This window comes from Macrosteles quadrilineatus, unplaced genomic scaffold (genome assembly GCF_028750875.1).
Source record: "Macrosteles quadrilineatus isolate MER2022 unplaced genomic scaffold, UCM_ALF_1.0 Scaffold_2__2_contigs__length_208266976, whole genome shotgun sequence".
In the NCBI taxonomy this organism is placed as follows: domain Eukaryota; kingdom Metazoa; phylum Arthropoda; class Insecta; order Hemiptera; family Cicadellidae; genus Macrosteles; species Macrosteles quadrilineatus.
This window is the reverse complement of record NW_026542595.1, coordinates 32,415,035-32,431,976: the sequence shown is the minus strand read 5'-3', so window position 1 is coordinate 32,431,976 and position 16,942 is coordinate 32,415,035. Positions and strand designations below refer to the sequence as shown.

At 33.5% G+C, this 16,942-nt stretch overlaps 1 protein-coding gene across 2 annotated transcripts in view; it reads right to left on the bottom strand.

Annotated features, from left to right (window-relative positions):
* Positions 1-16,942, bottom strand: part of LOC128985346 (NEDD8 ultimate buster 1-like) — a 58,492-nt gene that overhangs the window by 34,230 nt on the left and 7,320 nt on the right. For both annotated transcript variants that reach the window (XM_054404763.1, XM_054404764.1), the window contains 3 exons: positions 11,387-11,507; positions 6,681-6,776; positions 5,080-5,237 (listed from right to left, as the gene is read on the bottom strand). In XM_054404763.1, coding sequence (XP_054260738.1) covers positions 5,080-5,237; positions 6,681-6,776; positions 11,387-11,507 — 375 coding nt within the window. The remainder of the gene's footprint in view (positions 1-5,079; positions 5,238-6,680; positions 6,777-11,386; positions 11,508-16,942) is intronic.

Sequence of the window (16,942 nt, the reverse complement as noted above, 5' to 3'; positions counted from 1 at the left end):
AATCACATAATTATTATTATATACTTACTTTTTGTTTAGTGAAATCTCGATCATTTTACTGTATTTGTTTATTATAAACTTGAGTGACTTTCAAGTATCATTCTGAAATGCCTCTATGGCGAACATTGACTGGCCGGGTTGAAAGAAGAAACCGTAACCGTCTCTATAGGCCTAATATGAGAGTTAATCAACAAGATCTAGTAATTATACCAAATTTGATAGATAGTTTAGTTTTAAATGTGTGTAAGAGAAATGCCTTGGGAGTTTTGTGGCTCAGACATTGGACTTATGAACTTAGGATCCAGATTTTGCTATGGGAAACACTTTCAGTCCCAAGCCACACAACGTGATACGACGGCATTCACATCATGTTGCCACATAGGCAAAATTGTTTTACAGTCCTTGATACAAAATGCCTTTTTCAAGACACTTTCAAAAGAAATCCCTATCACATATTTTATTTACAACGTGGGGTGAAAATAGAGAAGTCTGTACATTATTAAGGAATACCTTTAAATAAGTCCATAGAGACACATAAAACATCACAAAATTAAAAGTAGAACCTTAATAATTCCTGGCAAATGCCCTATCTTTTTATAAGATAACCTTGAAGTCTGTACATTACATAGTTTTAGTCGAGTTTTCGACCTCTAGTTTTTATTAAAATAGAACTTAGTTGTGATAAGTTCCAGTCAAAGATCCAGTCATAAAATGCAATAGTGTCTAAAATTCTGTTTACTACCTTATTTTTATTGCTGACTGAGTTGGTGGGCCAAAACAGTTGATACAGCTTAAAATAAGCCATTCCATTAGTTTGACTTAGTAAAAAAGTTTGTGTATTCGACAGAAACTAGACATTTAGATCAGCACAATCTGTCAGTGGCAAACATGATGGATGGAATGTCTAGTTGTATCAATAGTCAAAGCTAAAACTTAACATAATGTATTTAAAGGTGTGCGAGCATGAGATTTTTGATTGAGCTGAGCTTTTTTGTATCATTAAAAGGTAACACTTTCTAAAAATTTGAGAAGTCATACAGTATGAATAAAAATAAATATTCAAGCAATAAATAATTAGTACTAGTGCACCTGTTGCTCGAATCCGAGCAGTTGCAAATTATTACAGGCGTTATTTCAAAACAGATAACAGTTATAATTTCCGGTGGCTTAAAATAGTCAACTTAAAGATAATGTAATCAATCACTCCACTCCAGTTATCGAAACTGAAAACGAACGCTGTTGGGTGTATCATGTGTTTACTATAAACAGTTGTAATTAATACAAACTATTCGTCTGTTTAAGTAAACAAAATCTTTTCTTCATAAGAAATACATTGGGATTTTGATGGCCTGTGGGGCAAAGCCCGAGTACTTTTATTACAGGAATTGGTGAAAGGGGGCGTCTACACAAAAAATGCTTAATTTTGACACATTGTTCAGTCAAGTTGCCTTTGTTTTTTGTATTAATTTTATGTGTCTTTGTTTTAAACAGTCCATCTGTAATTCCCATCACATTGCCATATGTCAATTTTCATTGTTGCATTCATTCGTATCGAATCACCGCTCATAACGTATTCATTTTGCTCTTAATTAAATTATACTCTTTTATACCAAAACCTCGACCTTTTCCTCTTTTTATTATAAATACACCGCACATTTTTGGTCCTATCGAGCCGCGGATTATATCGGTTGAACGTATTTCATCCAACGTGAAGCCGCCAAGGACACCGCATCGCCATTTTGAACTTTACGTCTACGTCACGCTACAGTCCACACTCTTCTCATTCCAAGTGTTCAACATCGTCATTGCTCTGCTAGTTCCGCTTCGCATTCATCATCAACTTCATTTCGTCTACAACTTCACTTCTTTCAAACGTCAAGAAATTGAGAAGTAAGGTTATGTTTGTTTGTACTTCGAAGACAACGCACCGCATCTCATCGTAAGTTATCAAAATAAATCAATATCAACATGAAAATAATAAAGAAACCCTGATTTTATTCCTCAGTCGTCCTTATCCTCAAATTACTCCATCCATTTACAATATCTAGACTACTTACTGAACTCATTGAACGATCTAGGCCTAATTTCCAAAATGAGATTTTCCACATTTTCTAATAGATGCAAATTGCAATTAAATAAATTAAATACGATCAGTGAGTATATTCAATCATGTCCATCAGAAATAACAGAAGCTCAAACCGCTAAACTTAACCTTTATTTGCACGAAGCTAAAACCATTTCTGCCAATTTTGAATCTAACCTAGATAAGCTTCTTGACGTTGATGACGATACTAAAGTTTTTTCTGACAATGAAGAAGCTATTTTAAAGCTCCAGAACAACATAACAGAACTATCAATTAACATTCAAACCAAAATTTCTCTTCTTATTCAGAACTCTAATGATGAACACTTGTCAATTAACTCGGTAACATCAAACCCAACCTCTAGGCCTACTCATAGCGTTGTAAAATTGCCTAAGCTAGAACTGAAGTCCTTCAATGGTGACACTAAAACATGGATATCCTACATTAACCTTTTTGATACTACTATCCACAACAATAGTAGCTTATCCCTTGTTGAAAAACACCAGTACTTGATAAGTTCACTTGAAGGCGAAGCCTTACACTTAATCAAATCCCTACCGATCTCGTCTGGCAACTATACAGTAGCCTATAATGCTTTACGGGAAAGATACCACTCGAAGCGTAGGCTAATCTCTGTCCACCTCAGTAAAATTGTCGATTTGCCCAATAGAACTGACAAATATATCAAAAACCTCAGATCATTTTTAAATGAGTTCAATGAAAATGAACAAGCTCTTAGTGTTCTTGACTATAATGTCATGGAAGACAACTACCTATTAAGTATGTTGATCTTACGAAAAATGAACTCCAACCTCTGTCAAGTTTTTGAATCAAAACGCATAAATTCTTCTGATTTTCCTCAAGCAAGTGAAATAATCAAATTTCCTTAAGACTTTTGTAACAACAGTGAAGATGCATCTCTATGTCACAGTCAGCAAGCAGCTCCTCTCCAAATATCCGACCCTCACCAAGTTCCACGTCAAATTGATGAATCATTTCAGTTTCAACATCCTCCTATGGCTTTGATGTGTACTTCAAATGATTTGAAATGTTTTTTCTGCCATAAAAATCACAAAATATACAGTTGCCCTGTCTTTAATAGTAAAACCCCTCAAGAAAGACTTAAAGTTGTCCGCGACTTAAAACACTGCACAAATTGTCTTGGTAATCACTTTGCTAAACGCTGCAAGTCTACTAATACTTGTAAGACCTGTTTGAAACTTCATCACACACTCCTTCATTTTTGGAAGCCTACTAAGCCTATGGCTGATAACAGAAATCACTCCAACCAAGAACAAAAAGAAGCAATAGCAAATTCAAAACCTTCTAAACTGACAGCTGTAACTCTTGGCCATTTTCTTATCAAATCTTCTCTGACAACTGTTCCTGACCCAACAAAGATCTCACCTCTTATTGATAAAATACCTCAAGACATCACTCAAAGTCTATGCTGCCGTTGGAGTCAAGAATATTTTAAGACCCCTCATCAGCGTTGTTTCAAGTGGAACCTCAAGAAAGAAAACCTCAATGTGTAGACCCTGTTTGCTAAAACACACCAGCTCCTCCTAGCTACAGACCAGCTGATCCTCATTCAAGACCATCATTCAAAGTGTCTTCATACAATTAAGCTGCATTCTTTAAATAATTTTTCAACCCACTCTGGTCTATTCTCATAAACATTTTATATTTTTTCAATTTCTCTTTTGTTGAACCTTGTTGGTTCAAAGGGGGCGGTATGTTCAGTCAAGTTGCCTTTGTTTTTTGTATTAATTTTATGTGTCTTTGTTTTTAACAGTCCATCTGTAATTCCCATCACATTACCATATGTCAATTTTCATTGTTGCATTCATTCGTATCGAATCACCGCTCATAACATCACGTATTCATTTTGCTCTTAATTAAATTATACTCTTTTATACCAAAACCTCGACCTTTTCCTCTTTTTATTATAAATACACAAATTGCACATCGTTTGTAAAAATCCGTCCATTATTAACGGAGGAGTAGTGTTTCGTAGAAATGGCCTTCACCTAATATATATAAGGATTCCAACAATTAAAAAAACTAAATAATTGATTGGCCCTTTAGATTTCAAATTCTTCCAAGGTGTTTCTTTCTATTGAACCGGTCATTTGGGAGGTGTAGGATTTTCATGTTACTATCAATATTAGTGTAATTGTGGTTGTGAGAAACACTACATTATTACACTAATATTGATGGTAACATGAAAATTCTACACCTCTCAAATGATCGATTCAATAGAAACACCTTGAAAGAATTCAAAATCTATAGGGCCATTAAATTTGACAGCAAAAACATCATCAACAACAAGATTAATTAATTAATTGATTAGAGAATGTAATTTGAATCAAATTACATTTACGACACTGCAATCAAGATACTAGCGCAAGGGACAGTTGTGAATGAAGATATTAGCTGATCGGAAAATCCAGGCACGACATCATCACTGACCTTCGTTTTTATATTCGTGTACGTATGCGTGTTAAATGTATTTATTTATTATGAATTGACAACCTTCAAATGAAGCAAGAAGACATCTGTACTGGCCCGACGATGAATTCTTTGTGAGTTGAAACCGGTTTCAATTTAGCAATTAGTTGATCACATAAATGCATGTATTTACACCAATTATTTAGTATATAAATGTGATCAGGAGGCTAAAATTCAATATAATGAAATTTAAAAAAACCTTATTTTTTATATTTGAAATGAATTTACTGCATCAGCATAACTGTTATTATTCAAAAGATATAGATAAATATTTTACAATCATAATACTGTATGAGAATTATAAATTTTCAAAACACATAGCAAGTAAATTTCGACACTACTATACATGTCAAGAATTGTTTGACAAGGTACATTTTTACTATAATTAGTTAAAAAAATCATCTGAAGTAAATTTTAACTGTTAGGTACAAATAGCACCTGCCATTGTATTAGCTAACTTTACAAACTAACTCTAGTGATGTACCTGTACTTCTTGTCAGCCTCTAGAAATAATACCAAGGCGAGTGAGAAGTCCCTTTTCTTCAAAGCTGCACGTCCCTTTTCGTGCAGAGTCATGGCAGTAACTATGGCCTTCTGTTCATGATATGGCAAGTTCATTATTTCTCCAGATTGGTTCTCAATCTGAAAATGTTATAACATATTTTTTTTCTTCCTAAGAATACAAAATTGCCTATTGTAGAGTACACAAACAATCGTAGTTCATAGAATGTTACATAGCCTCTGAGAGGGTGGGCTGTTAGATTTGTTTGTATATTTTATTTGTAAATTTACAACTAATGAATTGTTATTAATTTCATCAATACTTTTATTGTTACTAAAATAATCCTCTTACATTCAACTACAGTAAAAGAAGAAAGAAATAAAATAATCTAAATTAAAGTCTGTGCAAATCACAAGTTGAACGAGTGACTGATGCTCATGGGTGTTCCGTGCTAGCAGGAGAAAATTACCGGTGTCGCTGAGACTGCAAGATAGGCTTATGGGTGTTGCTACGATCGAGGGCACAATTTAAGCATGAAATAAATATGAATTAGGGGTAACGTCTGTGGAATGAGCATTTTATTAGGGTTCAAAACATATTTCCAAGGAAAAAAGAATCCAATGCAGTACCCTTTTATCTTTCAAAGATTGTGTTTGTTCAAGTTATTAGGTGAATAAAACTACTAATTTATAATTTATTAAATTTGCTGATTGTAGATCCACACCATAAAGGATGATTTACCTACCGAGGTTGCAGTTATAAAAAAAAAACCACTATCATGACTGTTTCGACTCTTGTTATTGTATTGTTATCAATCTCACTGTGGTTAAAAATTCAACTGAAAAATATCAGCTGTTAAATTACAATTCACATTTAACCTGATGGAAAGAAAGTTGGTCTGCATCACTAGATCTTTGAAAGCAGACTCTATGAATAAATCAAAAACAAGGGGGCAATGTCTTGAAGTGAATTACCTTTTAAGTTACTGTTTGTCCCTCCATTAAATCATAATCTATAAAATGACACATCGACCGTAAAAATTAGAACAGCTGAAAAATGGATGTTACAGAGAAAATCCTTAATGAATTAAGTGTATAGATGTTATTAATCAAAATTTCAATATTGTATCTAATCAATTTTTGTTGTCAATGACCAACAATCGGAAAAATAAGTTATCTGAACAACCAAAATGCCCAATTGTTTTGGATAATCAACTCTTTACAGCATAGTTAATGAGAAGTTTCTTTTGTTTTGTTTTTCAAGTTAATTATTGGAATTAATCATCTACAACTGTAATGCCAAATGGAACTCACATACACATTTCTTATTGAAACATTTAACCAATTTACATGTTAAATTCATGCTTACATTTATAACAAATCAACTAGTTCAAAGGGTAATTAACCATTATTAATGCGGAAAAAAAGTAATTAACTATGATACATTTAGTGGTAGTTTCCAAATCATAGTTTACATACAGTTTCTAAACACTTACACTTTGGTTGACGCCATACTATGAAATGATTGTATAATAAGGCACTAGATTAAACAAAACTAAAAAAAAAAACTAATGGTCAACTAACCTGCAAGTAATGTCCGCTTGCACTATTGCTCCTTCCTGCAAGAAGCTCAACATCCTTCTTGGTATTTTCCAAAGTTTTGATACGTTTCTCATCCTCCTACAGGTATAATGAAATATATTATTTTAGTTCAAATATCTGTTGAACAAATCTAACTTAGCCATTCATAAATATACATGAGGTTAAACAGCCATTGATAAATATACAAATTTGATTAGGCCTATATATGAATGGCATTCAGAAAAAAAATAATACAGTAAAATGTTACATTATAACAAGAAAGAAAACCAATGTTTGAATATTATTTATTTGAACTTATGAACTTACTGTATATTTTTTAATTACTAGCGGCTGTACTCCTGCCTTGCAACGGGGTCAGTATGCAAGAGACAATGTTGGTTCTTTGAAAATGCCTTAAAATTGTTTCACTCCTACCGGTCATTTTATTTATAAACTAAATTGCGTGGTGTGTTGTTAAATCAGAGCTAGGTTGTAAAAAAGTCAAGAATAGTTTTCCTGATATTAAACTCTGAAATAAAACCATTATCGATGTAAAAGAAATAGCTGAACTCTTTAATAAAAAATTCACCAATATAACCAAGGAAATGGGAACATCGCCATGTGAATTTGAGGCACTTAATATGACAAGGAACTTAATGACTAACAAACAACTATTTCATTTCGATTCAAAGTAGTCAAAGTAATCAAATCACTAAAAAATAAAATATCTGCGGGATGGGATGAAATTTCGGTTGATCTCATTAAAAAAGTTATAGACTCTATTTCTGAACCTCTCACAATTATTATTAACCAATCATAAAAAAAAACATATTTCCTAAAATATTAAAATATGAAGAACTCAAGCCACTTTTTAAGAAAAGTGAACAGCATAATCCCGACAATTATAGGCCTGTATCACTTTTACCTTCTCTTCCAATATTTTTAGAAAAAATTGCTTATAACCAAATTTATAATTTCTTGGAAACAAACAATATATTTAGTAGTAAACAATTTGGTTTAATAATAAATAAATAATTTCTGTCACACAAAAACAACAACAGAAGCCTTGAAGGTTAAACCTGTATAATATTGTAATTAATATAAGTAAGTTATCATTTAGTAATTCATTTTCAAACGTGTTTTTTTGGTAGTTTGCTAAATGTTAATACAGTAGAACCTCTTTAATCCGAACCCCCGTAATTCGAACGTCCACTAATCTGAACCCCTCATTGATCGTACACAGAACAGTAGTTCTTCATTGTATACTGTATTTATTGGTATAGGCACCGTAATTGTTTCTATTGTAATGTACCATACTGTTTATTCCCTATGTTTACTACTGTATTAAATAAACACTGTATTTTACAAGCATTTTTCACTTTTCCCTAGCAATTGTTATGTAAAAACAACAATATGTTCTGTAATCAGAACTATTCAATAATCGGAACTACCCCCGGTCCCAATTAGTTCGGATTAAAGAGGTTCTACTGTAGTCTTTGTTTGAAAAGTGTATTGATTTCATAGAAGATCATATTTGCTCCTTTTAAGTTTTGTGAAATGAACTTTGACCAAACGGCAAAGAGGTAGATTATTGATATTTTATTGATATTAGCTGTTACCCATGGGCTTCACCCCGTTTGACTTCATAAGTATTAATAAAACTCTTGGTTGGTTAAGTTAAGCTGAAATAAACAAAACAGAATACAGTAATACAAACAAATAATCAGACCTGATTTTAATAAGGTAATAAATTGAAAGAATAACAAACCAATAAGTACAGCTGAGGTATTTTTAACATTAAAGGTGTATGGAAAGTTCCCTTTAGAAAGGTATTATGACCTTAAAGGGCAAAATTTATGAAATAATGGATAGTTTTGCACAAGGTTTCTCGTCATGACAAACATTTTAAACATCAAAAGTTCATGGTTACTTTGGAATTTATATACGGACTAGCTGTTTGCCCGTTCTTGAATCAACAACATGTTGTCATAAATGTTTTAGCAAAGTTTCAATTCCGTATCTCTTACCATTTTTAGGAAACAATTAATAAGCGAAAAAAACCAAATGGCGGCTGTGTGAGTAACTAAGGACTTCCGGTAAATTTAAATATGATATTTGGATTTGTTTCTAACCCAGGAACAATACCCTAAAATGTCCGACACGAATTCTGAAACATCCTATATATATATTTGTGTTTCGTAAAGGGTTTGTAGATTAGAGTTAGTAGTGCAATACAATTTAGTAACTCATACAGTGTGTCAGTTCAATTAGTTTTCTGAGTATTCTCACTATTTGCCAAGCGAGTTTACTGAGCTAATCCACTTTAGGTGTCATTTTTATTTTTAACTTTTAACGTCAAGTTTAAACGTTTAAAAACCAAACCATAAGTTTACAGGAACTTACTTTCAGAACGTACCTTGAATCTTGCTTATGTTTAAGTGCTACTCGTACAGAATTTTTCCCCCCTCTAGTCATTAAAACCTGTTGTTCGACTTTTACGAGCAGATAAAAATATGATTAAACAAAATCACATTAGTTTCAAAATAGCTTGTGACAACAATTTTTCACTTTTTCGATACTACTTTTAAAAAAAATTTAGATTCTGGCTGTTTTTTTTATTGGAAATTAGCAGAGGGTAATATTTTATGCCAATTAAACCCCTCAGATGTAATTAATTCAAGAACGCCTCAGTCCTTTAGGGATTAAGTTTTAGTGGGAGAGGGCTATGTAAAATAATTATCAGTATTTGATCGGAACTATTTTCCTCTATATCGAGTAATCTTCAGTCTTATCTTTGCTCAATATAGTTGGCCGTGTCTGTTGGACACCTCAATATCTACAACATATGAACTTGTCAGTCGGGTAACACCATTGACTTTCGGATACTGAAGCAGTTATCAGATACTGAAGCAGTTATCAGATACAACTGATGCTTTTCTCTTTTTACTATATTTTGTGATTTGCTAGTACACTGTGGATAGCTTGTTATAAACACATGTGAGTAGTGACAATTCTTTTGTTTACTTTTTTCTTGTTATTTTGTTCAACCAACTTAGGTACTTAGCAGCCCATAAGGCCAATGTTAAATTTTTTAATTTTCAAATGAGTTGTGTAGCGAAATGCGAATTTTCCTGAGGTAGTGGCTGTCACTAATCACGTTTTTAGGGCTATAAGTCCCTAATTCCAAAAATTAGTCAAAATCCTGCCACTGGATTTCGAGATATATATTACAGACAAATAGAGATAGCTCGTATTAGATTATAGGATATACGAGGCATGTTTAAGTACTGTTTTAAGTTTTAAACAACCCAGTATACTTATTGTAATAATTATATTTTTATTTGAAAGCCAGTATCTTAATCTACTTTTTGACATAGTTTCCATCAATATGAAGGAATTTATCATATCGTTCTACAAACTTTTGCATTTCTTTCTCAAAGAATTCTGCCGCCTGATTGGATAACCACTGCCAGTGTCACTGCCGTTTTGACCTCATCATCGGTGTCTAGGCGCTGACCACCAAGATGTTGCTTTAAATATGGGAAAAGGTGGTTGTCAGTGGGCGCTAGATCCGGACTATATGGAGGGTGGTCAAGCTGTTCCCAGCGAATTGAGATTCGATTAGTTCTTGCGTTCGATTAGCCACATGTGGACGGGCATTGTCGTGCAGCAAAATGACCCCATTGGACAACATTCCACGCCGCTTGTTTTGGATAACTCGGTGCAATTTTTCCCAGGTTCATACATTATGATACACATTACACATTATGATATTGAGTTAATTGTGTCACCACGAGGCAAAATTCGTTGTTTTCTTAAACTCCAGTTTCTTTGGCGAATGTATATGCTGCCATTCCATGGATTGTTTTTTTATTATGGCGTAACATAAGACACCCATGTTTCATCACCTGTAACAATTTGACCTAACAAATCATCTCCTTTCTCCTTGTAGCCGTCAAGAAAAGTCAATGCACTGCCTAGACGCTTGGTTTTGTGCACCTCAGTCAAAATTTTTGGCACCCAGCGTGAGCACAATTTTCGGTAGGCCTACTTAAATTTTTCAGTCACAATCTCATTAAGGACACTACTCGAAACTAAAGCAAACTCATCAGATAATGTTGAGATCGTAAACCGTCTGTTCTCTCTCACTTTTTCATCGACTTTACGAACCAATTCATCAGTAATGACAGATGGCCGCCCAGCAGGTAGCTCATCATGAACATTGGTGCTGCCGTCTTTAAATGCCCTTATCCACTTGCGTACCATTCCGTCACTCATTATGTTCTCGCCATACACTAATCTGTCGATGAATTTAAATTGCTTTCAGACCTTTAGCACTTAAAAATCTAATTACAGCGTGCACTTCACAGTCGGCGGAAGTCTTAATTGGTGGCACCATATTTAATGATCGAAACCGGATATAAACACAACCGATTGTTGCCAAATTTCCGGTGCAGGTTTGCCAATAGAATGCACATACACAGCGAAAATATCCAAAATGCTAATTGCAGCGCTGGAACAGAGAAATTTAAATACGGCACTTACTTAAAAAAACATGCCTTGTATATAAATTTGAACGAATACTGTTTTTGGTCTCAAGGCACATCAAAATGAAAAAGTAGGCCTATATCGGTCCCGGGCCTAACTCTTAACGTGCCACCTACAATAATAACTACTTCCCTGTGGGGAAATTCGTTAAAAAAACTAACCTTAAGTTTATTGTTGTCAACAGCCAGTATTACAGCCATTATTTGAGTTCCATTCTTGATGCCTTGGTCTGCCAATGTCTCAGAATTCTTCAATACTCTCCCTCTAGAGATTAACTTGATCCTGAGCAGAACATGTAACAGAACTACTGTTATCAAATGTATTTTTGCAATAACTCCCCTTAACCTGTTATGTAAGTAGTAAAAAAAGCGAGGTACAGAATTTATATCTTTAATGCTTTGTTCATCACATACATTGTATTCTAGAACCAAAATTTAGAAAAGAGAAGGATACAGATTAACATTTATTTTGTCTTAGTTGTTTCTCTAAACTCATTCTTCTATTATTTATTCTAATAATACAAAATAAGACATTTATTTGTCATTCAGCATAATTACACAATTTGCAAGAGACAACATAACATCATTTATTATTTACATTGATAGATTTGCAACATCAAATTGAGCAACATTATATCACCAAAAAATCACAGAATGTTTGAAATCTAAAATTAAAATTCAACAACTGTAAAGTTTTACACTTAAATTGACATAATTTAGAAATGTTGTTAACCTAAATCTTGGTTGATCTAACTTAAACCTAAATCTAGTCATATGATCATGTATTTTTTTTTCTGTGACAGGAAGAAAGCATATTTGAATTATTCTTGACAAACATTGATACCCCTAGAATATTCGATTTACCAATAGTCAGAATCCTCATTAAAATTAAAAGTGGCACACAGTGGACTGACTTATCTCACCAAGTCTGTCAAAACTAACAGTTGTTTTTATTTGATTTTTTTTAAATTCCAACTCCATTTCCCTTAGATTATTAAACCTTACCTGATCAGCTGTTTGGTATTTTCAATATTAAAACTGTTCTCATAATATACCGTAACTTAAAGATTTGTGGGATGTTTAAGGAAATGTTTTCAAATCCTGAACCTGTTACTATGTATTCAAGGTAGGTTGTTTTATCAAGCCCTGTTTGATTCAGTAAAAGTAAATAAGGGATCTGGTTCCAATCAGTCCGACCCAAAAGATCCATTCCTGCCTGCCATTTTACTCAATTTTTTCGACAAGATCCGGAGACCAAGATAACTAGAACTTACTGAGGAGTGAAGAACCAACTGACCCAATAGTTATAATGTTGAAGATAAATGAGTATTCGATATGTGATTAAATTGGAACCTCGTCCACATAAAAACGGAAGCGAATGAAACTTGGCGTAAATGTTTAAGCCGTTCATAGTCTCCACAATTTTATTTTTAAGTTAACAACTAGATTTTAAACAATGAGTGCATATTTCACCTCTTAAATGTGTAAAGTATGATTTAACCCTTCCCGGAAGGCCTATAGTATCTAAACAGACAGCAAAATTATTATATTTGGATAGAAACTAAAAACTATATTTTTTCTATCTATAATTTATGGAATGTTGAAAATAGTTAACCTATGCATTACTTTTGCCCAAAATAATTTTTTTATCCTTTTTTAATTTTTTTCACATTTTTAAAAATTGTTTAAATTAAGTTTCTTATTTTCTAGTAAAACATTCCTTGTACATCGGTTAAAGATATAATTTGAACAAAAGGACATTTTTACAAAGATCAATGTTGTTATACATATAACTAGGTGAAACCCGTCGAAATCGACGGTTACTTTCAAGGCTTACGCTAATTCATCTAACTGCGATAAATTGAGTGAAATTATACATATTTTGAGCACTTAGCATTGTTTTTGTTTAAAGAGTAATTAGTGTAAAAACAATAATGACATTAATTGCGTTAGTTACCAAAAATGGTTGATCATTCAACGAATACAATATTTCCCATACCACCTTTAAATAGTATTAAAATCGTATTGGTGGATCTTTTGTAGTTAAACACTTCCGCGATTTCATCAGTGTAATGCAGATTAATCTACGATTTTATTTGAAAAAAAAATCTGTTTGTTGGGAAGACACGTTCTAACTTCAAAGGGAGGTATATCCGTTACAGTGTAAGTTTGATTTTTCCTTCGTCACGTCGGGTCAGTTCATATCGTACTTTTGTGCCAACGAACAACCCTCTATCATAGTTTTGAGAAATTGGTTGTGAGATTACTGTTAAAAAATATAATTCATTGACAGGGGGGATGTCAGTTAGTTGTCTCAGCCTTATCAATCACCTACATAAAGTTGTCAATATAATCTCTCTACGGAATGTTAGGTGTAATGGAATATACTTGAAGTGAAGTTGGCTTTTATTCTTGAACTGGGGCCTCCTCGTTTATATGGTCGTGCGGCTTCATTGGCAGCAAATAATGTAAATAACATAGCAATTTGGCTTTTCCAAAAAGCAAAAAATGTTAATTGGCTGTTAGGTAAATATTGACGTAACACAGATTTCTACACAAATATTTTGAAATGTTTGTAACATGTATGACAATAATCTCATGAACCTATGACAATCTGTCTAGAATAATATGATAAAATATAGGCAAAAGTGGTGAAAAAGGCAGACACCAACCCGTAAAATGGATATAAGATAGTTGAATAAGAAATAATTTAAACGGATTTTCCACTGATATCGTAGTGGAACGTTATAATGCAAAACATGACATGATACAGACGAAAATCAATTTTAAAATCTGAAAATAACATTGCAAATACTTATTTTGGACAATTCAGTAACTCCCAAAAAATGTGTGTTGTTTGGATTACAATTTAAAAATGAACAGCTGTTTCATTAAAAAGTATTATCCACATGGGCAAAATGTAAACAAATCTGTGGAGGGATCTTTAACGGCTTCTGGGGCAGAGCCCTAAAGGAATTTACTTCGTTTTTCTTTTGATAAATGATCTACAGACCAAGACCTTTCTTTGGACACCTCTACCAAGTTTCTACACCCAGCCGTTCTTTCAAATTAGTGGAGACAAAGTTTCCAATTAAATATTTAGAATCCCCCATGTTAATCCTATGGGAGAAAACCCAACTTTGATGGAAGATCCTGCTCAAACTAATAAAGATTTCAAAAAACCAAAAACACTTTGCAAAACTACAGATCAGGGCCATTTTTTTGACACTTTAATCATCAAAATCGGACCAAAAATGAGGGAGGAGTTCTGTTTACAAAAATCGGCTTAGCGTATTATATATATAGATGAACTAGGCTATAGCAATAGATGTCACAATAATCGGCGGATATATCCGCTTACCGTCCGCGGAGCCACAATAGATAGGCGGATATATCCGCCTACTGTCCGCTATGCACAAAATGCTAGCGGATATATCCGCCTATAGTCCGGGAAGGGTTAAAATGTTTGTAGGTAACCAAACACACGCACAGGCTATTATATATGAGCTTAATAGTACTTGAGTTGGATATTATTTATAAGTTATCCATATGAGCCAACAATGTTAGGGTAGTTTTTTTTCAAATATTGAATGTATCTTATAGGCTAAGATAGATTTGATGTTCTTACCATAGATGCTAACGTTGGTTTTAAGTTAAGCACCTAATTAGTTTGGTTTGTGCATTAGGTACTACCATTTTTCTTTAAGCCTCTACCAAAAGGAGTTTGTTTTAATATAGCATACTCTGATATCAACTCCATTGAGAAAAAAGTATCAAACAAAAAACTATCTGGTAATTCTGAGCAATTACTTGGTCAACCCCATTTTTTTCATACTTTACTACGGTCATCAGAATGTTCTTATAAAACAAGAAACATGTAATTTAAGCCCCGCAAGGCCATTGTACAGGTTGCAGAGTGATAAGAACTTTCAAATTCCAAGCGAAAACAGTGGCTTGCGGGAGACGCGCGGAAGGCCAGTTGTGACAGTACCGTTATGGCTATGGCTAGTGGTTCCTCCGATAATCCTTTTTTATGTGACGGGTGAAACACGTTACTTAGTTTCACGGTTTTAAGTGAAGATCAGGAAAAGTGAACACGTTTTTTGTACGAACACAGCGTTTTGCAACGTACCAAAGTGTGTCCACAATGTGGCGGGTCGATGACGTTAAATGAAGAAAAACACATGTTTAACTGTTGGAATATAATCGAGTCCACACCATTTGTTTTGGGCTATCGGTGAAGTTTACAACGGGGAACCTTCGCAACAGAACACTGATCCAGTTGCAGCTGACTCGGATGTCGGATGAGGACGAAGAACCCGGCGATTACTGAGGTAATTTCTATTTGTATATAACATATATTAACTTTCCGGGGCTGAATTATGTTTTTTTTTTTTAGTTTCACATACATCTCTAAAGCCAATTGCGACAGTACCGTTATGTTTGGTTAGGTTAGGTTAGGTTAATTCATAACCTAACTTAACCTAACCTAACCTAACTTAACCTTGCGGGGCTTAATTATATATTTCTTGTTTTCTAAGAACATCCTGATGACCGTAGTAAAGTATGAAAAAAATTGGGGTTGACCAAGTAATTGCTCAGAATTACCAACTGTTTTGTGGTAAATTGGTAATTAAAAAGGCACTTCGAAATTTGTGAGTGGACTGTATAAAAATTAATTAAATTGTAAAATATTTACAAAAAATTGGAGCACTTGGTGTCTTAGCAATTGAGATACGATGAACTGAACACCAACTATCTGTGTTTTTAATTAAATCAATGTACAAAATGTCTTAATCACAGAGTAAATAATTTACACGAAGATTAAAATCCTACGTAATTCCCAAGCACAAGAATAATATCAATGAGTAGGACTTTTTTAATTTGGTACAAAAATATGAACAAAATATAGCCTATAATAATTAATACTAAACATGTCGATATATTTTAGTTTTTTTAAAGTGTATTTTTCATCATTTTCATTTTTACTAACCAAAATCCTGCCAGTGTTTCACTCTATCAAATCACAAGTTTTCACAAAAACCAGGGATGACTGACACAAGCGTATGACAAGCTCAAGTGTCCGTCTGTACGTGAACGCTCTAAACTAACCTGGTGAACTAACGAACCAACTGAAACAACTGACCTACCAGATCAGTTGAACGGTACTGACCGAAACTGACTCATTGGGACCACTAAGGAGATCTGAAAGTCTCATCTCTACTATCTATTGTTGACCTAATGTTAGAAAACATCATCAATATGTCTAATGACATGAGTATTGAGTAGGCCTAGATTTTGTTAAGTAAATACAATCGTGATTTGTCTTCAATAAACATTGCTTTGATAAGAAATTGTTAGGGTTACTCATGCAGCCCAATGTGCCGCATTAATTTTGAAAAATGCATATTAAAGATTTACTTAATTAACAACAGCAAATTACAATTATACTTATAAGAGCATTGTTTTTAACTCCTCCATTATTTACTGATTAATTTTAAGTTTTAACATTTTTGCCACCAATACTGATATATACGAATGATATGATAGGTTACGTACCTGTTTGTCCATCTTCAGTCTTTAATATAGTCAAGGGTGACTAGTTTCGACCCAACAATTCGACAATTCTGTGCTACAGTACTTGCACTGGTCCCTCCTATAAATGTGGCCAGCCTACCGTCATTGTTCTTTGTGTTAAATTGTGAACTTTTATGTGTC